The 19,862-nt window shown below is 44.5% G+C and overlaps 1 protein-coding gene across 1 annotated transcript; it reads right to left on the bottom strand.

Moving 5' to 3' along the window:
- Positions 1-1,944: 1,944 nt before the first annotated feature.
- On the bottom strand, positions 1,945-18,632 carry disp3 (dispatched RND transporter family member 3). Its single transcript, XM_061816033.1, has 21 exons — positions 18,155-18,632; positions 13,589-14,411; positions 12,537-12,756; positions 12,330-12,466; positions 11,610-11,744; positions 11,374-11,534; positions 11,169-11,308; positions 9,290-9,378; positions 9,042-9,206; positions 7,398-7,559; positions 7,178-7,327; positions 6,970-7,106; positions 5,817-5,986; positions 5,598-5,728; positions 5,342-5,526; positions 5,133-5,259; positions 4,131-4,276; positions 3,900-4,059; positions 3,724-3,837; positions 3,453-3,625; positions 1,945-3,052 (listed from the first exon to the last, which is right to left on the bottom strand). The coding sequence occupies exons 2-21, from the start codon at positions 14,400-14,402 to the stop codon at positions 2,690-2,692; spliced, it is 3,879 nt and encodes a 1,292-aa protein (XP_061672017.1). The 5' UTR covers positions 14,403-14,411; positions 18,155-18,632; the 3' UTR covers positions 1,945-2,689.
- Between the last annotated feature and the right edge of the window lie 1,230 nt (positions 18,633-19,862).

Raw genomic sequence — 19,862 nt, 5'->3', positions numbered from 1 at the left:
TATCAGATTTTTCTCTCTGCAAAATTTTATTTGGTCCAGAGAGGGGTAAGTGTGGTGGTGTAAAAATTAAGGTTTATTTTTTTTAAATAGATCAATTTTTAAGGGGAGCACAGTGGTTCGGCTGGTAGAGCACTGGCCTCACAGTTCTGAGGTCACGGGTTCAATCCCGGCCCCACCTGTGAGGAGTTTGCATGTTCTTCCCGTGCCTGCATGGATTTTCTCCAAAAACAAACACATTAATTGGGCACTGTAAATTGCCCATAGGTGTGATTGTGAGTGCGGCTGTTGTCTGTCTCTATGTGCCCTACAATTGGCTGGCAACCAGTTCAGGGTGTACCCCGCCTCCTGCCCGTTGACAGTTCCAACACTCCCTGCGACCCTGGTGAGGATAAGCGGATAAGAAAATGGATGGATGGATTAGTTTTAACAAAAATGGCAGACAAAGTTGACTTTTAAAAAAATCACAGATTTTGTAGTACACTAATTTCTACCGCAAACTCTATAGCCAGTAAATCCTGCCAAAACCCAATTTATACTGTTTTCGATCAAAATGCTGAATTTTGTTTAAGGCTCCCAGAGCTATTAATTAAACATTTACAGTATTGCTGTGGTTGTAGCTGACACTGGTGTAGAACATTAAACAAACAAAAAAAAAAAACAATGTGTTTCACAGTCAATCAAGCAAGCTATAAATTTTTTTGTACATAACTTATGAAGTGTCCAGAGACTTTTTTTTTTTAAATTATTTTTAACTCCAGACCGAAAACACTCAGCAACAGCACATCACAAATCCATGTAGGATCTGAGCCACTTGAATTAAAAAAAAAAAAAAAAACAAGTCCCACTCGTCCTGGGTCAAGTGCTGATGTGACCAGAACAGCAGTGGACATCCTGTCCCTGCTTTGTTACGTAACAACAACAAAAATAAACCTTTTGAACAAGAAAATGACCCGAGGCCTTTGCGCACGAGTTCCTCCACCCTCGTATGTCACCTGGAACGAGCCTTGAATTCAAGGTGTTGATGAAAGACAGCCAAGTCAAATAAATAAGTGAGAAAGGAAAGGTCAGGAAAGCCCACGCGCAACAAACTCAAAAAATGTCAGAGGAGGATACAAAAACATTTATATCACACATTTGAACACAAGACTCCATGATTTGCCTTTATTTATTTATTTGGGGGGGGGGCTGTTTTTTAATCCAGTGACCCAAACGACATCATTACCACATTTATTGCAAGAAAGGTCACATGAAATATAGAACGATGACAGCAGGTCATGACGTGTATATTTCAACAAAGCTTGCAGGGGAACAACTAATAAGCAGTTTACAACAAAACATTACAAAAATAACTTACAAGCAAGTCGGAAATACAGTTGAAAACTGATTTTTTAAAAAAAGGGGGAATAATAGTCGAATGATTTTTTGACTCACATTTGAAACAAAATCCAGTTATGTAATGTTCTGGCTGGTAATTTCATAATTTATGGATGCAATGAGCTCCTCTGATAGGCTGCCAGTTCGATTCAAATCAAACTAATTTAACTGCATGTGTGGCTCAAATGGCGGCGGCGCCGCCTTTCCAATTCATTGAAAAAAACCCAAAACATTTTAATGTACCATGCAATAAGTTGTGGTTGCACGCTCCAGTTTCATTGAAATATATTTTGTATTTAATTGAATGAATTAATTGCTGTGGCGTGCTCCCATTGAAATTCAATTAAACATAATTAGTAACATTTCATGTGTAGAGCAATGAGCTACAGTGCTATGTTCGCCTGTTCAAATTAGAATAGTTAAAAATTAATAGCAGAAAAAGCTGCAGCTGTGGGTGTTCCCATTAAAATTAATTCAGATAAAAATTAATGGTGCAATTAATTGCAGTGGTATGCAGGCATTTATATTATATTTAAAAAAATATGGTGCAATAAGTTTCAGGGCTAACAGTCCAAGGAAATTCATTTTAATAAAATGTAAATGAAATTACATTTTGCTGTATGTTGCACCGGCCTGCAGTGGTGTTACCGGTCCAATTATTAAAAAATAAATTAAATACAAAATAATGATAAAAAAATCAAATAAGTTGCTAAGTTGAAATACCAGCTCCTTTAATAATGAGAAAAGAATCTGTTAGATTATGTTAAACCCTTACAGCCAATAGAATGTATTTTTTTTCCTCTCTCTTTAGCAGGTACATTTAGAAAAAAAAAGTACTGTATTGTGGCACAAGTGAGACATTTGTTTTTTTGGTTTTTTTTGCACCTGTACTTGAACATGACATCTTCCTCAGTGTGAAAGCAAACAGGAGAGTCCCAAACAGGAAGAGTCCTTCATGGCAGTGCTTTTCAAAGACTTCACTTTTTTTTTCTCTCTCCAGAGTTTAAATATTTAGCCCACCAAATGCCACCATCATACAATACAGTAGTGGTGTAGGACCAAGTGTTCACCCAAAAAACAAGGCAGAGGGATCCCCCTCCCCTAAAAGGTATATTTAACATTATTGTGGACCACTGTAACATTGAGCAGTTCCATTGAGTCATTTAAAAAGGTATTACCCATAAGTTAAATTTTAAAAAAAGTAGATGTAAATGAAACAATTTAAAGGTCAACTAGAAATATGAAAAAAAAGTGAAAAACAACTGAACTGCACTTGGGCAGTCTTGTCACTTTGAGAACGACGACGCCATCACGACTATGAACCGAGGGAAAGCCAAGCCGCCGCCCACCCCGCGCGGCCTCCCGCCCACCACACGACCCCCCCCGCAGCCGCCAGCGTGAGCACGGCCGCGGCCGCCTTCATCGCGCCGCCGGGGGTCCGTTTGAAGTCGGCGGGCGCCGTGCTGGCCAACGCGGCCACGGTCGCTGTCAGGGTGAACAAAATGGAGACGCTGGTGTTAATGGCCACGATCTGGCCAAACTTGGCGAAAGGCACGATGACGCAGAAGAAGAGGGGGAGCGTGGAGATCACCGTGGTAACGGCGCTGGACACTATGGCAACGCCCACACGGTCCACCGCCTCCACGCTGCGTCTCTGTCTCGCAGCCGCGGCCTCCTCCTGCCCAAAAAAAAAAAATAAAAAAAAAAAATCAACGCGGAATCAAAGTCACACGGCGTTCCTCTTAGTTTGGGCTCGGTTCCGTGCGACAACCGACGCGCGCCTTCAAAGGCTCGTAGAACACAGCAGGAACAGAGAGTTCGCTACAAGACATGAGTAATTATCTTAGTATTTATGACTACTAGGCATCCAACTAAAGATTATTTAAATAATCGGTTCATCATCATTTTAACTGATGAACTGTATTAACAATTTTATTTAAATCCCTTTTTAAAAAAATGATTCTATTTCAAATTGACAGTAAAAAAAAAAAAAAAGCAAAAAATCTAAATCGATTGAGATCCAATTACTGGTTTTGTCTGTAATATGTCATAAAACAGGCGAGCCGAAGCCGTCTTACGGAGCAGAGTTGCGCAGGAGAGCGCCCTGTCGCCCCGGCCAGCACGTATCCTTCCACTAGGTGCAGGCAGTAATCCACTGAAGATCCCACCAGGATGGACAGAGAAATGGCCTCCACCGCTCCCAGCTCCCAGCCCAACCAGTACATGACTGCCCCCACTACACAGATCACCCCTGGGGGGGTAAAAAAAAAAAAAAAACACAGTGGCACCAATACTTCAAGATGAACAGACATGAGGATCTTTAATGGCTTGCAAGGTGAGTTACTGCACCGAGGATGGTGACGAGCACGGGAAGCAGGAGAAAAACATGAGCGGTAAAAATGGAGACAGCCGCCACGCAGATCGCCAGGGACAGCAGCAGACTCCAGAGGGCGCTCTCTACTCCTATAGCACATGGACGAAGTTGCAGCATGTCACACAACACACACACACACACACACACATACCTATGATCTCCATGAAGATCTGTTTCCAGTGCTCGCAGGTCTGGAAGCCTCGTCTTAAGGCCGACGACCGCGGGAGAGCCGAGAGTCGCTCCTGGATGAACGTCTCCCATCGGAGGAAGTCGGAGTAGGTCTGGAAGGAGGATTTGCCCTTGTACGTGGTCTGGAACCAGAGGACGCGGGGATGATGAGTGAGTGAACAGCTCCAACCGTCGCGAGGCGGGGGTGACTCACGGACTCAAAGGCCATAGCGAGCCACCGGACCTTCCCCGCACGCGTTCCCGCCGCTCCGTGCGAGAGTTGGCCCGGGAGCAGGTTGGGTTCCGGGAGATCGTGACATTCCGGGTGCAGCAGAGGCAGAACGGATGACAGCTTATTACCTGAGTGAGAACAAAAATACGAGAACACGCATGAAGATACGCTTAACTGCTTTTTGCTTGCCTTATTGAATTCTAGAGTAAAAACCAGTGGGAGAGTGGGGGGTGGGGGAGGAGACATCATGTCATCACTTTAAAGTACTCCCCCTACCAAACCTGGAAATGACATACTGCGTGCAGCCACACCAGCTGACCCTCGACGCGCTTTCTTGCCGAAAAAACCCGGAAATAACAATGCACGCGGCGCAAGGAGCTGAGCTACCCATGACGCGTGTTATTGTCAATTCGAAGCGCCCCCCCGAAAAAACCCGCAAACAACATCGCGCGCACTTTTGTTATTCTGTATAATGCAGCCTCTGTACACAGACGTGTCCCGGTAGTGACAAAGAAGGCAAGTTGCTTGTTTAAAGTTATTCTGCACTTTTGTTAATAAAAAAGTTTACAAGTCTGGGGGCCAAGTCGCTACAGATACGGCAATGGACTCCCAGCCTCGCATACTCTACTACTAAAGCATATATTCTAAGCAAAAAATAAAAACATTTCTTATATTATTCTATTATATAAACTACACATATTTTTCTACGACACAGTTTATTATCAGGAAAAGGGAAAAAATAAAGCTTTAAAAAGCCACATTTTTTTTAGGCTTGGAACGCATTATTTCTTTTTCCATTCATTGTAATGGGAAACATCGATTCGGTTTTCGAACAAATCACTTCTCAAACGGATTATGGTCGAGAACGGAGGCATCACTGTACTCTCAAAGATAAGGATCTAATGCCGCAAATGAAACGGTCTATTCTCCATCAACAATTTTTTTTTCAACTCATCATGCAAGCAATTTGTTGTCGGCGGTCACCTGAAGGCAGGCACTGCGCTCCGCCGGGCTTCACCAGTTGTTTATTTGCGCCAACAGCTTTGCAAATCTTGCAAAGATGCTCCATTTCCTTGAAAATGTCAAAGTCTGGATCCAATATGACGCTACCCTGTTGGGGGGGAAATCAAGACAAGGGTCACAGAATCCATATCTTTGTTCACATGCCATGAGGACGCATGCAGGACCCTCACAGTGTCTCCGATAACGTGATTGTCTCTGCGCTCCGTCCGATTAACTCCCAAGATCCCAAAGACCACAAAGACCATGGCACCCGTGTCGACCAGGGGGCGCACGGCGGGGCGCCCGCAGGCGCCGCCCGCGCACGGGTTGAAGCCGAACATCTTTGATGCCTTCGTTGGGGCATCACAGGTGGAATCTTGAATGAAAGCAGAAAAGAAATGATTACGGGAACAACTAAAGTGTCAACGTTGGTTTAGTCCAACTGACCTCTGGGAAGAGGAGCGTAAAAGGTTCCCCGTGCGGGTCCATCGGGCATGTTGCTGATGCCGCAGCCCGGCGGGCTCACACACACTCGAGTGGGATGTGGCCTCAATTTGTGCTGGGCATAGTGGAGCTTCCTGAGGTTAAAAAATTAAAAAAAAAAAAACAAAAAAAAACTAAGTATTCCACCAATTAATCAGTCAGGTGGGCAGTGTGTAGGTTTACCTGCTGTGCTGCTGTGCAGACGCCGCCACATAAAAGGAAAAGTCGGGCAGCCAGCTGTGGCGACGGTCGCACGATCCGGACGTGATCATCCAGCTGGGGTACGGGTAGTAGTCGTGGGAAACGCACGCCGTCATTCTTCTGGTGTAGTTGCGCCAGGGACGGTTAAAGGCCTGCCCCGTGTACGGTCAACAGTCAGACATTTTGCATGAAAAGGCACGTCCAGCACTGGGAGCAGACGTGCAGCCATGCGGGACTTGTGATTCAAATCAAAGATGTCCCGATCCGCTTTGAGTTGACCGGAAGGATCCGCCAATCCTGACTCAACTTTGAATATTTAAAAGAACAAAATCAAAAATAATTCAGAACAAGTCAAATATCTCTACAAATATAGAAATAAAAATGTAAATGTGTTTTTGTGATCCTGACGATTTGCTGCAGGAAGATCCTGCAGTGCTCACGTTGGCCTCTAAAGGGCAGCGTGGTGCGATGTATACATTGAGTTACACTTTGCAGTAAAAATTAACATTTGGAATTATACAAGATCAAGACAAAATTTTAGTTTAACTTGTTTTTCACAGATTAGCAAGAATATATGCCTGGATGTATTGTTGTATTAGCTGTCTGTATGTGTTACTTCAGAGTTTGTGTATAAATATTTGTGATTCAATGGTGAATCCCACCTTTGTATCCTCCCCAAATTTTAATGCTAATTGTAATTAGTCTGTCAATGGGGTTTTCTATCGACTATTAGCATTAAGCGAGCAATTTCACAACAACCATGTATGTCTTGTATTTAAATGTACAACACGTGTAATTCTAATTGTTGCATGTTTAGTTTAACACTAAACTACATGTGGAGTGGGATTAAAAAAAACAAGCTGTCACTTTCACTCACCTAAATTATACCGGTACTAAAAATAGTCCAAAAACCTCAATTTTTTAACATAAAACAAAACAATTCCAGTTCCATTAGGCAAGATCTTTGTACCTTTGTATTATTTTGTCACATTTGAAATGTTAAAAAAAGAATAAACGATCAGATGAAAATCCTGTGATCGAATGGGGACAGCACTAGTTTCAATAAAAGTTTATAATTACTTCAACATTAGTTTCACATACTTCATATGAATAGATTTTATTTTTTTTTATTGACCTGAAACGAGGACACCTGCTCACGCTCGGCGCTGGACAGCGTCCACGGGGAAGGAGTACTGGCGTTGAGGGAGAAGCGGTAAACGCTGGTCGAAGTTCTCAGCACCAACTTCGATATAAACACCGTGAGCAAAAAGCCTACAAAAATAAAATGTGACGGATCAGCACAGATTGCTCGGCTTCATCGACAGGTCGGTGCCTCGGTTTACCCGTTTGGTTGCTGCTTGTGTTTTGTGCTGCCGCGTTTGGAGGTGCAGCAGAAGTGACAGCTGTGCCGCGAGCTTGCTGATGTGCTGACACCCTGAATGTCGACGGGGGGCCATGATTGTACAAAGAGTGCGGCTTCTCCGTGAACACACCTGAAGTATACGGAATGCTTTTTTTTCCTTTTTTTTTTTTTTATTTCAGGAATGGCGCACCCGGTCTCACCTGAGCACATGGGGCAGGAGATCCCTTGACCGCTGAGGTTGCTCCTGAGAGCCAGCAGAGTCTGGAGATTTGTATCCTGGCGGAAGAGGAGCGGGGCGTGGGAGGCTGGCCTCAGCAGACAGCAACAACTGGCAGATGCCAGCAAAACCACAAGGAAGACACCTGGGGCGACCAGTCACAGTGGATTTCAACTAATGGCACACCAGTGGCCAGGCAGACTTGAGGAAGCTCTCATCCTCCCCATAACAAGTAGCATGCACACTCGGAGCTTGTTTTCATGATGAAATTGCAGTCAATCACAATGCAATTTAGTCTCACTTCTTCAACCCTTCTTACAGTATCTTATTTAGTCTGGATGTCTACACAAAAAGCCCCAATTTTTTCTACATTGATAAATATATTTACATTTTTATCTTAAAATTGTTCTTGTTAGATGCCAATGACCCATTTTTATTCTTTATAGCAGACTGCTGTCTATAGCGCTGTACACCCTGGACTAGTCGCTAGCTAAAAAACACATGACAGATATAGATTTTTTTTTTTATTGCACTCACAAGTGTGAGTAGCTAATTTTGAGTGTTCAATAAAATTTCATACATGAAGTTCAAACCCTGTACCTCAGACCTGCGAAGCAGAAGTGATATCCACTATTTCACCGATCAATACAAACTTGGTAGGCAACATATCTTTGTGGTTGGGGGTATGGTGGATCAGCTAGAAAGCGTTGGCCTCACAGTTCTGAGGTCCCAGGTTCAATCCCGGCCGCGCCTTTGTGGGTTTTCTCTGGGCACTCCAGTTTGCCCTCAAATCCCAAAAACGTTACGTTAATTGGACACTTAAAACTGCCTCTAGGTGTGCTTGTGAGAGCGGCCATTTGTCTCTATGTGCCCTGCGATTGGTTGGCAACCACTTCAGGGTGTACCCTGCCTCCTGCCCGTTGACAGCTGGGATAGGCTGCAGCACTCCCCGCGACCCTTGTGAGGACAAGCGGCTAAGAATATGGATGGATGGATGACTATCTTTGCGGCGCCCTCGGGTTTACTAGCACAAAGTTGACTTGTCAAGTTCAATCTCCCATTTTTTCTGGTTCTGGACCTTTGTTTGACTTTTTAATTGTGTCAGATTACAAGTTGCTCGATTACAATAGCATTCAAGTCGTGATGGTCTATTGCGCTTCATGAATCCCACCCAGCTGGACATTTGTTAAGAACCTGGAAAAAAAGTTTTATAAAAAGAATAGCGCAATTTACCATATGTCAGAGATTTAAGGGTTCTTCGTTTTGGGAGAAACTGAGTTCACTTTGCAACACCGCTAGACTAGCGTTTACTTTCAAATACATAGTTTAAGAGAGAAGCTGTGAACAAGAATCGGAATATGTATGTGAAAATATTAATGTGCACACATTTGTTTGTATTTTTTTCCAGATAATTTGATCATTTTCTGATGACATTTATCTGCAAAATGTTCACTTTAAAATGAAAGATTGTAATTGTTGCCACATGTTGAATATGCAACATTTTACATTAGTTTTACAAAATCAAATCAAAGGTGAGATTAAAAAAACAAGACTTCATATCCCTCGGTTTCCAAGTTTTGGCTAAATCATTGCTTTTGCAATGCACGGTGAGCTCCGATCCCCTTACCTAGAATAGTTTTCCTCCTGTCTACAACTGGTTGGACCACGAAATGCTTGAGGGCCCACTGAATCTTCGCGCTGACCACGCCTTGGTGCTGATGCCCCGCCGGGTTCACTGGTGTCTCCAATGTCAGGGACAGAACACCCGCGTCCCCGTCTGCCTCGAGGGGATCTGGCCCGAGACAGACAAAACTAAGGGAATCGCGGATGTACGCACAGGCGGCATTTTACAAGCCTCATTACAGATAATCTCACCTGGCTCCATCTCCACCGATAGCAGGGCCACGTCGTCCTCATCCGACAGCGGGCCGTGGCTTGATGACAGGCCCCGAAACGACTCGCAGCTTGTGAGGGAAGACGAGGTTTACAGAGAGAGACAGCTGAGGGGATTGGATCTCCGGCTGGCTGTTGCGCAGCATACATAAACACAATTGTTCCCCCCCCCCCCCACACAATTCTTCTTTCCATTGTTTGTTTATTTTTACAGATTTCAGTGACAGACTAATGGTCGATTGCGACGGCGTGTCGAGAAAAACAAAAAAAAAAAAAAATACATCAGGCGTATTTTTTTTTTTTTTTTACTTTAGCTCATTGCGCATGTGCAAATAACGACATTACAGGAAAACACGGCGTCAGTGATCTCGCTTCAGAAATCTTAAACATGAGTATAGATGGTGCAGTGAAGAAGACAAAAACATATCACTTTCAAACGGAATGGGAGGCGGACTTTTTTTTTCCCACAATGTCATTTTCGAAGTGCGTTTGCCTCATCTGCCAATGTAGTGAAATGTGGAATGGCATCTTCGAACTGTTTATGGAAAATACAACACCAACATTCCGCCGAAAACCAAGACGAGAATGAGAAAAGTGAACGAACTAAAATCCGAACTAGCCACACAGCAGTCACTTTTCACACAATATAGTCCAACAGCGAAAGCTGCCACCATCGTTTCTGGGTTCGTCACATCACACATAGAGATGCAGAGCTGACTTGCTGTTCTGAGCTTTTAAAAATAAGGCGGAAATATTATCTTCAATAAAATCTCTGCGGCTGTAAAGGAATACAGTTACACACCACTGTGAAGCCATGGCTGATGTGTGGAAGGGCAGATTGTGAGTGTTTCTCACTGCAGTTGAACCAATTCACTGACGTGAGTGACACAGCCCAGGTGTGCATTTTCATCCGTATGGTTTTTAGCGATCATCGTGAACTCAGACAGTTACAAAAAATGTTTAAAGTTAATTATGTTGTGTAATATTGGCTCATTCAGTTATGCAAGGCACACAAACATACATTTACACAAAAAGAATCCTCAATACACTTTAAAATAAATATGTTTTGCATTTTTGTAGTCAGTAGATCTTTGTGACTTGGTCATTATATCTATTTATCTATTCTATTAGTTGGGGGCTGCGAATTACACAATAGCAGCAATCTAGCAAATAGTACACACGTCTGCCCCCCTCCCACAAAAAAAAGCCCAGGAGCCTACTTCAATTGATTTATAAGCACCACCAGTTTAATATAAAACTACACGCAAAACAATATTTACGTATGTGTTGTAAATTTAACCAAATTGCATGAAGGTCCACTAGCTTAATGCTAACATGCAATGTAAAACAATACAGACAGGCTAAGGAAGCTCGTATCGATGTTGTAGTGATTACAATCACTTGACGTGTTTGGAGTGCAAGCGTTAAATACACATGCAGATACGGCATTCTGCAACACTTCAAGACAAACGGTATATTCTTTATCTTTTGTAGAAAATATTGTGATTGGGTTGCAATAGTCTTCTGTGATTCATCATCAAATTTGCATCTATAACTATATTTTAGACGTGGACACGAGAAAAACCAGCACAAAGCCCATTGAACAATCATGATGCATCAACTGTTGAAGTCTTTACATTCTCGTACGATACTGTCGAGGGCTATTTTTAAGTTGTATATTAAAGTCATAATATGAGTATTTATATTAATATTAAGAACTAAGTGCTTCTTTGTGAAAACTATAACCATTTAGAGAAAAGAAAAAGTTGATGAATAATTAGACTGCTTGTACACCGCTGAGTGGACATGTGATGCATTAAAAACATTTTGTTTTGTTTTCGCACAACCAAAACCGTCTCACCAGTGAAACCCGGCGGGTTCGTGAGGCTCCACGTGCTGCGTCCAGATACACAAGGCGGCCGGCATCACCGCGGAAACCCAAAGCCAGCAGCAGCTGACGATGAGGGCCATGAATAGGCCGAAGTCGTGAACCGCTGGGATCTGCGTAAAGAAATGACTCGAAATGACTGCTAACACACAGAATTGGACGCGTCTGCTGAGATTACCTCGGAGAAGGCGTTGGCAGCGTAGGCGGCCGCCGTGGTGAAGGAGGTTAGGAAAGTGGCTCGGCTGGCTGTCTTGACGGTGTGGACCATACGCTGCTGCGGTTGACGAAGATGACTCGCCTGTCTGAAGGTGCTGATGAACACAAACACATCATCCACCCCTGAGCGAAGAAGCAAAGAAAATTAAAGGCTATCGTTTTTCCCCGGCGAGTTCCGTCTGCGTCCGTCTGCCGTACCGATTCCGATAATGACGAAGGCCGCCACGCCATTGAGAATGCCAAGGTATCTCACGCCGAACACTACGTGGTACAAGAAAAGGGCCATCAGGCAACTCAGCCCAATGCTGGCCAGCCCGAAGAATGTCAGAAATGCTGCACACAAGAGAGAGCAACAAACCATCACATACATACAATTACGTGCACTATGACCTTTGCGTTGTTGTCCATCCATTTTCTTACCCGTTTATCCTCACGAGGGTCGCGGGGAGTGCTGGAGCCTATCCCAGCTGTCAACGGGCTAACTTTTGTGAGTAAAAAAACGCAAAGGGCGGCACGGTGGATCAGCTGGTAAAGCGTTGGCCTCGCAGTTCTGACGTCCTGGGTGTGATCCCGGCCCCGCCTATGTGGAGTTGGCATGTTCTCCCCGTGCCTGCGTGGGTTTCCTCCACGCACTCCGGTTTTCTCCCACTTCCCCAAAACATGCAACATTAATTGGACACTCTAAATTGCCCCTAGGTGTGATTGTGAATGCGACACTTGTCTCGTCTCTATGTGTCCTCCGATTGGCTGGCAACCAGTTCACGGTGTACGCTGCCTCCTGCCCGTTGAAAGGTATAGGCTCCAGCACTCCCCGTGACCCTTATGAGGATAACCGGCAATGAAAGTGGATGGCTGGTTGGATGACGAATGGGTAAAATTGATAAATGTTTGCTATATCACTGTGAGTATGAATGATACCAGAGAAGGAAGTCAGGACGTAGACCAGCAAAGTAATGCAGGTTCCGCTGATGACTGCCAGCATCATGTCATTCCTGAAGGTGTTTCTCACTTCATGGTCAAACAACTCCGTTCCCCCGTAAAGAACCTTCACCTGGCTGACACCGGCAAGACAGCGTCAGAGGAAGGACTAATTCCCAAAGACCCAAAGACAAGACCTCTCCTCACCTGGTGGACTGCTTGGCCAGGATTTCTGCATACTGCACCACAAAGTTCTTGAAGTGGCTTCTCTGCTCGTCGGCTCGGTCCTGCACGGAGAAGTAGGACGGGAGAGGCGCGCCAAAATGGATTTCGCTTCGCAGGAGGGAGGAGGAGAGATGTTCAGGGGAGAGGCTCTCATCCACGTACCAGTAGAACTGCGGGTGGGTGATGGCCAGACCTAATGAACCTGCGGGGAAAAGTAAGGGAGACCCGCTTTGGGGTGGGGCAGTCGGCTTGTGCTGCAGGAAACTACAAAAACCAAGACACATTGAAAGACGATGATGGAAGCTCGGGCTGTATGTATCAAATATTTTTGGGGGATTTATTATCCCATCGATTAAGTGGATAAAAATTGATTTTGAAAAAAAATTTGCATGGATGTGATCGGCCTGATCAGTATCGGCCGATATTTAGCATGGTGTTAAGCTGATTGGCTTTAGTTTATTTTTAACCTTGTTGCGTGCATTTTGACATAGTACTATAAATATCTGACAGCCAGTAGTTACCTAAAAAAAATGTCTGCGGCACGGGACAGACAACCTGGCTGAATCAGACAATATGTAACCCCCGCATCAGACTACAAGACAAATTTGCTCTTTCACAATTGCACTCCGTCAGACTACTGCAATAAAATCTTGTATACACTCAAATGTGATCTGATATACCCGTTACCGTGGCGATGAAAACAAGAGTGGATGGCGCTGACAGTATTATGAGGACAAAATGGAGAAAAACCTACGTTGGCGGACATCGGTGCTCGGTGTTCGTTTATGGCTAGCTTGAGGTATGTTTACGTACTTTTACTAGGACATGGCTCACAAGCAGGCAACAAAACGTTATGTAGCCAAGCTAGATATACTTCTCAGCATATGCCTTTCTGTAAGGAGACCATTTTTACCCAAAAGGAAATTAAGGGCCACAAGAAAACCGACCTCAGCAGCAAAATTGAGACTGTGGTATTTGTTTTTTTGTAGGGTGTAAAAGGGATGTCATGGCATTTCTTCGGAGTGCATGCTCACCTTGTATGTCAGCGAGATCTGGACCCATGCCGTCATAGTAGATCTTCCCTCCTCGCTCGCTGGGGTAGAGGTACGACAGGAGCGAGCTGGGCGGGGAGCAGTACGACGGCCCAAGAGGGAGGTCCCTCAGCAACTCCAATGGCTTCCAGCAGAACTGATGGAATTGCGGGTGCTTCATGAGGAGACGCTCCACGTCATGGACGGTGCGCAGGCGCTCGGGGGTGAAGATGTTGCAGTCGCCGTCTCCTTGAGCGACAAACACCAGCTCGATCCTCCACAGGGCCTGACTCTGGAGGTAGTTGTCTGGAGCCAAGCGACGTCTTCGGAAGGATGCCGCTCGATCTCCTCTGGAGGTTGAATTCAAGCCTGGTGCAGTGCCGGAGGCTTCATTGTGCGTCTCGTTGGCGACTAGCTTCTTTAACAGTAGTTCTCGCAGGGCCTCGCCACTTTCAGAGTCTCTTCTCCATCTGTCCCAGGAACCGAGGTGGGTCTTCACCGCTATGGCCAGGGCGTCAAAACGCTCGGCGGAGAAGTGGCTGTGAACCTCAAAGGCACTGTAGGAGAGGTCAATGTCTAAAGGTGGGCAATAGAGGAGCATAAAGGCAAACAAGGCGCAAGGCAGGAGGAAAAAGCCCCCTAGGACCACCCCACTGGCCCAGGGCCGTGTGTAGACCCAGGCCACGACCCTCCATGGGCCACACACCACACCGTGCCTTGAGCCTCCAATCCCTACTACTTCCTCTTCCTCCTCCTGCTCTTCGTCACTTCCTTCTGAGCACGCGTGAAACAACAGCAGCTCGTCCTCCACGTCCATATTTGGCGTCTGCCCAGGACAGAGAAACTTGGGTAAGAAGACAACATGCGCTTACAGATTCATCCTGAAATTTCACAGAAAGCCCACATATTCTGACATTTTTTTTCAAAAAAATGAAATTTAAAAAATGTTTTCACAATTACAAAAAAAAAGTGGCTTCTTTTCTTTTCTTGAATTTTTGGTGGTTAAAAAACAACCCCCCCCCCCCCACCCCACCCCAACGGAATTACAACACACATTAATATTCTGTAAATTTTCCCGAATCACGGTCTGGCCTGGTCCCTATCCCCGACGAGTTGTGGGGGCCGGACTGTATCGCAAGACCAGCATATTCTGTTTCGTCATCTTCTGGCGAGTTCTACTTTATCATGGCATGAATGAATTCTCCCCCTCTCTGATGGCTTGTACAAAACATAATCACCAGCAGGGCGAATTTGAACACAACGCTGAAAAATTAATTCATCTCACTCGTCTCGTTATTGATATAAGCCAGTGGAATGCTCCAGGGAGACGTGCAAGGGGGATGGAAATAATTTTTTCTCCTTTCCTATTTATGATTAATAGAGTGACAGCTGCCATCTTTCTGTTGCCTCATTAGAACACAATACAGTTTTAGATTCTAAGTGGCAATAAGACCAGCGAGCACGGATATTCATTTGTTCTCTGCTCATAAAATTGAAAGAAATATTTTGGCTTGAGATTAAGAGCGCTCAAACACATTCCCGTATGTTCCCAATCATAAAACTTTCATTACTTCATTCACTGTTGTCAACTGGAATTCAGCCGTTTATGGTCACCGACCAATTTGTCAAGCACAGTTTTCAACGGGTAGGAGAAGAAGATGCTCTCGTCTGTCTTATCGTTAAAAGTACTTAAAACCCAATTCTCACCCCTATAAACATTCTAAAATAGATATTGTAATGAAAAATACATATCACATTATTCACTTCAATGTTTATACGAAAAAAATAAACATGAGCGGAGAGCACGTCATCCATGCACAAAGTTGCGGAAGTGTCATTTGACATCCAAGTGGTCGCTATATTGGCTGCATCTCCTGCCCGTGACGTCACCCCGGATATTCGCCATTGAAAACAGGCTGTGGCCCCTACTGTGGGAGACGAACACGCCCCTTCTGACACGGAAGCTCTTTTCAAAGAAGAGAACATCTCACAACTGAGTGATATGACCGGGGCAATATTAGCCTATCGTTTTAAGCCATATTTAGTTGTGCGGATCACTTCTAACTAACAGCAGACTCCCAGACTGTATGTATGAGCCAGCCCGGCCGAAGCCAGCGGCTCATGGGACACGGAAGCTCGGCCGAAGCCGTGATAGGCGAACACAGCGCCGACGGGCACATCGACACATTTTGCACCTCTAACTTACGGATGTGGTTCTTTTATTACGTTCTGAAAGGATTACGTCCCCCCCCCCCCAACTATTGTTTTTTTTAGTAGCTGTATCCATACCTACCTGTCATTTAGAACCCACAAAGCTCTCATCCTTTGCACCCGTGCAATCCATTTTTCACGATGAACCCTGTCTCTTGGAAACTTAATGAAGGGTAAATCCATCCTCCCGAGTGTTCGACCAATATCCAGCAATGCAACGAGCCAATATTTTGGCTAACGAAGGAACAACGAGTTACCTTCCCACAGGTAAAACTAATAGAAAGAAACGAGTCCGTTTGAACGCGGTACTGCCTCCAATGTCACTTCCTGCTTCTTGTCTAAAACAAATCCCTCGATAGGATTTTCATGGGGGGAGTTACAAAAAGTCATATACATCAAAATCATGTTTTGTGGTGAAAAAAACGGGTGCGTCCATAACGGCTGCCGTTTTTTCATTAATAACATACTAAAAATCATCCATTTCATGTCAGTGTCACTGTAAAAGTGCTCTGTGGATGGTGACATTACAACACACCTTTTGGGTAGAAGATAAAGATTAGACAGGGAATCTCATCTTGTCATATTTTGAGGGGGGGGGATGGTGTCAAAATCACTGTTCTGCTTGGCATGCTTCATTTTGGGAAAAAAAATTCTCAGCTCTTTACTCTTATTGGTGAAACCAACCACGTTCTATTGATGATCAATAGGGAATAGAATGAGGTAGGGTTAGTAAACTTTTTTTTTCCTGGTTAAAGAGGAGAGATCACTCTCTCTTTTGGTCAGTTCAGTACTGACATTGTCACAGAACAGGAAATTCTGTGGGCATTGACACATCAGTCAAAATGCTCTCAAATGGCTGACAATACAGAGGCACAGGGCGAGGAGGTGTGCAAAGCTAAGTGTCCACTGCCTTAACTACATCACGTTTAAGAGGCTGCCGGCATTGTTCACCACTTAGTTATCAGCACACATCAGCAACACTAAGTCCATTTACAAGAAGGTGAGGACAAAACACTCATTTGTGCTCTGATGCCTCCGTTTATACAAATAATCATGTCTTCGATGTACATCACGTTGGGTAGATGTGCATGAACACAATTTTAAATCATGAGAATGATGACAGTTAGGTTGAAGAAGGAAACTATAATGTGGGAGATTTTAATTATTCACAAATCATTACTATAGGTGCATCACCCAAAGGCGCATTGTGTGGGAGATTCAGATCATCTTGTGTTATGGAGGGGGGGGGCGCCCGAAAAAGCAATTTGGGTCCCTCTTCTAATGGCCTCACCAACTGTGGGAGGGGTCAGATGCGCAAAGAGCTGGGTGGCAGTTGGATACAGGGAGATTGGTGGTACGATCCCAGGCTACAGATGTAGATTGTGACTTCTCTGGCAGGAAAGGAGCCAGAGCTGGTGTGTGGGGTCAAGAAGTTCTGACTAGATACAAACAGTCTGAGCTCAACACATAGCTTGGGTTTTTGGACTTGAGAGGCATTGAAATCTTTTTCACTGTGGAGTTGCCCCCCGGTGAGAAGCGCCAAGCAGGTGTGGCTATACATATTGTACCCCTGCTTGGTACCTGTATGTTGAGGTTCACCCTTGTGGATGAGAAGGTAGCATCCATCCGCGTTTGGGTCGGGGGGACGGGTCCTGACTATTCTTTGTACTGATGGACCAAACTGCAGCTCAGAGTATCCTCCTCCCCTTTTTTGGGGTCCTGGGGGCAGTGAGGGTGGCTGAGGGCACTCCCGCTGGGGACTCCCTCATTCTGCTCACGTGGCCAATGAGTGTAAGAACTGCAGGGACTTGCAGCATTTGTACTTCTAATAGATGTTCAATATCAACACTGAACTAAAGGATGCCTTAAAAACTAAAATTTAAACATGATGCTGTGATTTTTCACTGTGACTCTAAGAAATAAGAAACCAAATCAGATCCAATTTTCTTATTAGCACATTGTGAAAAACAATGTTTTTGATGGAGCTGAAATGGATTAATTAATTATTTGAGATGGTTTTAGATATAAGTATTGATGCTCAATGAAGAACTACACACAAGGAGGAAAAAAAAGCTACTGTACATTAATACACTAACAATTACAAGTCGAATTAAAGAATGTAACGGTCTGTATGTGTCCAAAAGGCAATATCAAGAATAAAATGAGAGCTCACATCGACAGCCTTGACAAGGGTCATGACCTTTGGCCCCCTTCACTTTCATCCATTTGGACTTGAGTGTTGTGCTGAAATCCACTCGTGAGAACTCCTTATATAAAAGCTTTGTTTTTACTCCGAATGTCAAGTCACTTTTGTGTTTACCAGTACTGTATGTACAGCGTTAGTGGCGCAGCGCTTACCTGAGGCTGGTGAGAGAAATTAGGGTCTCAGGTGGGGGTCCACTCAGGCCTTCTTGGGTCTACACTCTATGTGCGCTTTGCGGTATTATCCCCTCTTGCTCTGGACGCTTCCAGTCATAAGCTAACATTAAAAGTTGACCAATAAAAATCATGATTTTCTTTATAGTTTTGTTTTTTTTTTTTTTGGCACTCGCGTCTCTCACTGCTCGCTAGTCTTCGCCACCGGTCGTCCAGACGACGGTCAGTGAGACATTTCTTCCCTTCTCTTCCTCTCTTTCGCGCATTGCTTTGTTCTGAGTGAAAGGCAAGCGAGGAGCGTACCAAAAGCAGAGAGCATGTTTGACGGGGATGGAAACAAAAACAAGCTTCATACGGTTCCGCAACTATTTCACCCGATTACACAATGCAATGATTGTTTTTTTAGTCACCTCTTTTTCTTTGTGTCTGTTTGGGGATGCCGCAGAGGGACTTCCCCCACTTCCCCGCCTTCCCCCCCATTGTATCCTGGCTGGGTTGGTACAATCCGGTCACGGTTGATGAGGGTGTGCTATAACAGGGTGATCAGAGTGATTGGCTACAGTGGAAGACGAAGTGCGAGCAATTTGGCGTAATCATGTGAAATAAGGGTTTATTAGCTCGAGGTTCATTTCACGGCCGGTGTTGTGTGTGTACACCCCCCACCACCACCACCACCAAACACCTCTCATCCAACATCAATAACTCCACACGAGCTAAGGTACCCATCAGCTAAATTCTCAGCTTTTACTCCTGCAGGGCACCTTCACATCAATCGGTATTACTTCTTCAAACTTACACTGAAAATAAATGCATTGAATTCAAAAGTTAAATACAACTGAACCTTACTTAAATGAACTGTACTGGATTTCGGAAAACCATTTCTGAAAACGATTAAGCTTTTTTCCCTCAGGCGACATGTGATATATTTGAGGCAGTAAATAATGCAGTACAATTTAATGCTGTTTAATGTATGCCATGTTTACCTTTCAAAGCAGTGGTTATCAGTATTTCAAATTCAGTCAAACCTAAAAAAAAATACCTATATTTGAGACCAACATTACAGTAGCGCAGTTACAGACCCGTGGAGTGAGGTAAGGAAATGAGGAAACGGGTCCAAGCAGGGTGGAACAGTTGGGGGAAGGTGTCTGGTATTCTATGTGAATGAAGAGTCTCTGCTTGGATGAAGGGTAAAGTCTATAAAACTGTGATGAGGCCAGCCATGATGTACGGATTAGAGACGGTGGCACTGAAGAGACAACAGGAAGTAGAACTTGAGGTAGCAGAAAGGAAGATGTTTGGGTTCTCGCTCGGACTGAGCAGGTTGGATAGGATTAGAAATGAGCTCATTAGTTGGACAGCCAAAGTTGGAATGTTTTGGAGACAAGGTTCGAGAGGAGAAGACTTCGATGGTTTGGATGTCCAAAGGCGAGAGAGTGAGTATATTGGTAGAAGGGTGCTGAGGATGAAGCTACCAGGCCAAGGAGTGAGAGGAAGACCAAAGAAAAGGTTGATGGATGCTGTGAGGGAAGACATGAGGACAGTGGGTGTTAAGAGAGGAAGATGCACGAGATAGCCTTAGATAAGTTGTAGCGACCCCTACCGGGACAAGCCGAAAGGAAAAGAAGATTACAATAGCGCAGTATTAAAACAAGATGGTTTCAATACAAAAAAAGTATACTGTACTTCATAC

This window comes from Syngnathoides biaculeatus, chromosome 4, assembly GCF_019802595.1.
Source record: "Syngnathoides biaculeatus isolate LvHL_M chromosome 4, ASM1980259v1, whole genome shotgun sequence".
NCBI classification, from domain to species: Eukaryota; Metazoa; Chordata; class Actinopteri; order Syngnathiformes; family Syngnathidae; genus Syngnathoides; species Syngnathoides biaculeatus.
This window is presented reverse-complemented; position numbering and strand designations above follow the sequence as displayed.

Excerpts from the sequence above, each read along its gene's own strand:
- disp3 (XM_061816033.1), bottom strand. The coding sequence starts at position 14,402 with ATGGACGTGGAGGACGAGCTGCTGTTGTTTCACGCGTGCTCAGAAGGA. Across the intron at positions 11,309-11,373 it reads CTGCCAACGCCTTCTCCGAG|ATCCCAGCGGTTCACGACTT; the intron begins GTAATCTCAGCA and ends TTCTTTACGCAG. Across the intron at positions 4,060-4,130 it reads TCGCTATGGCCTTTGAGTCC|ACCACGTACAAGGGCAAATC; the intron begins GTGAGTCACCCC and ends CTCTGGTTCCAG.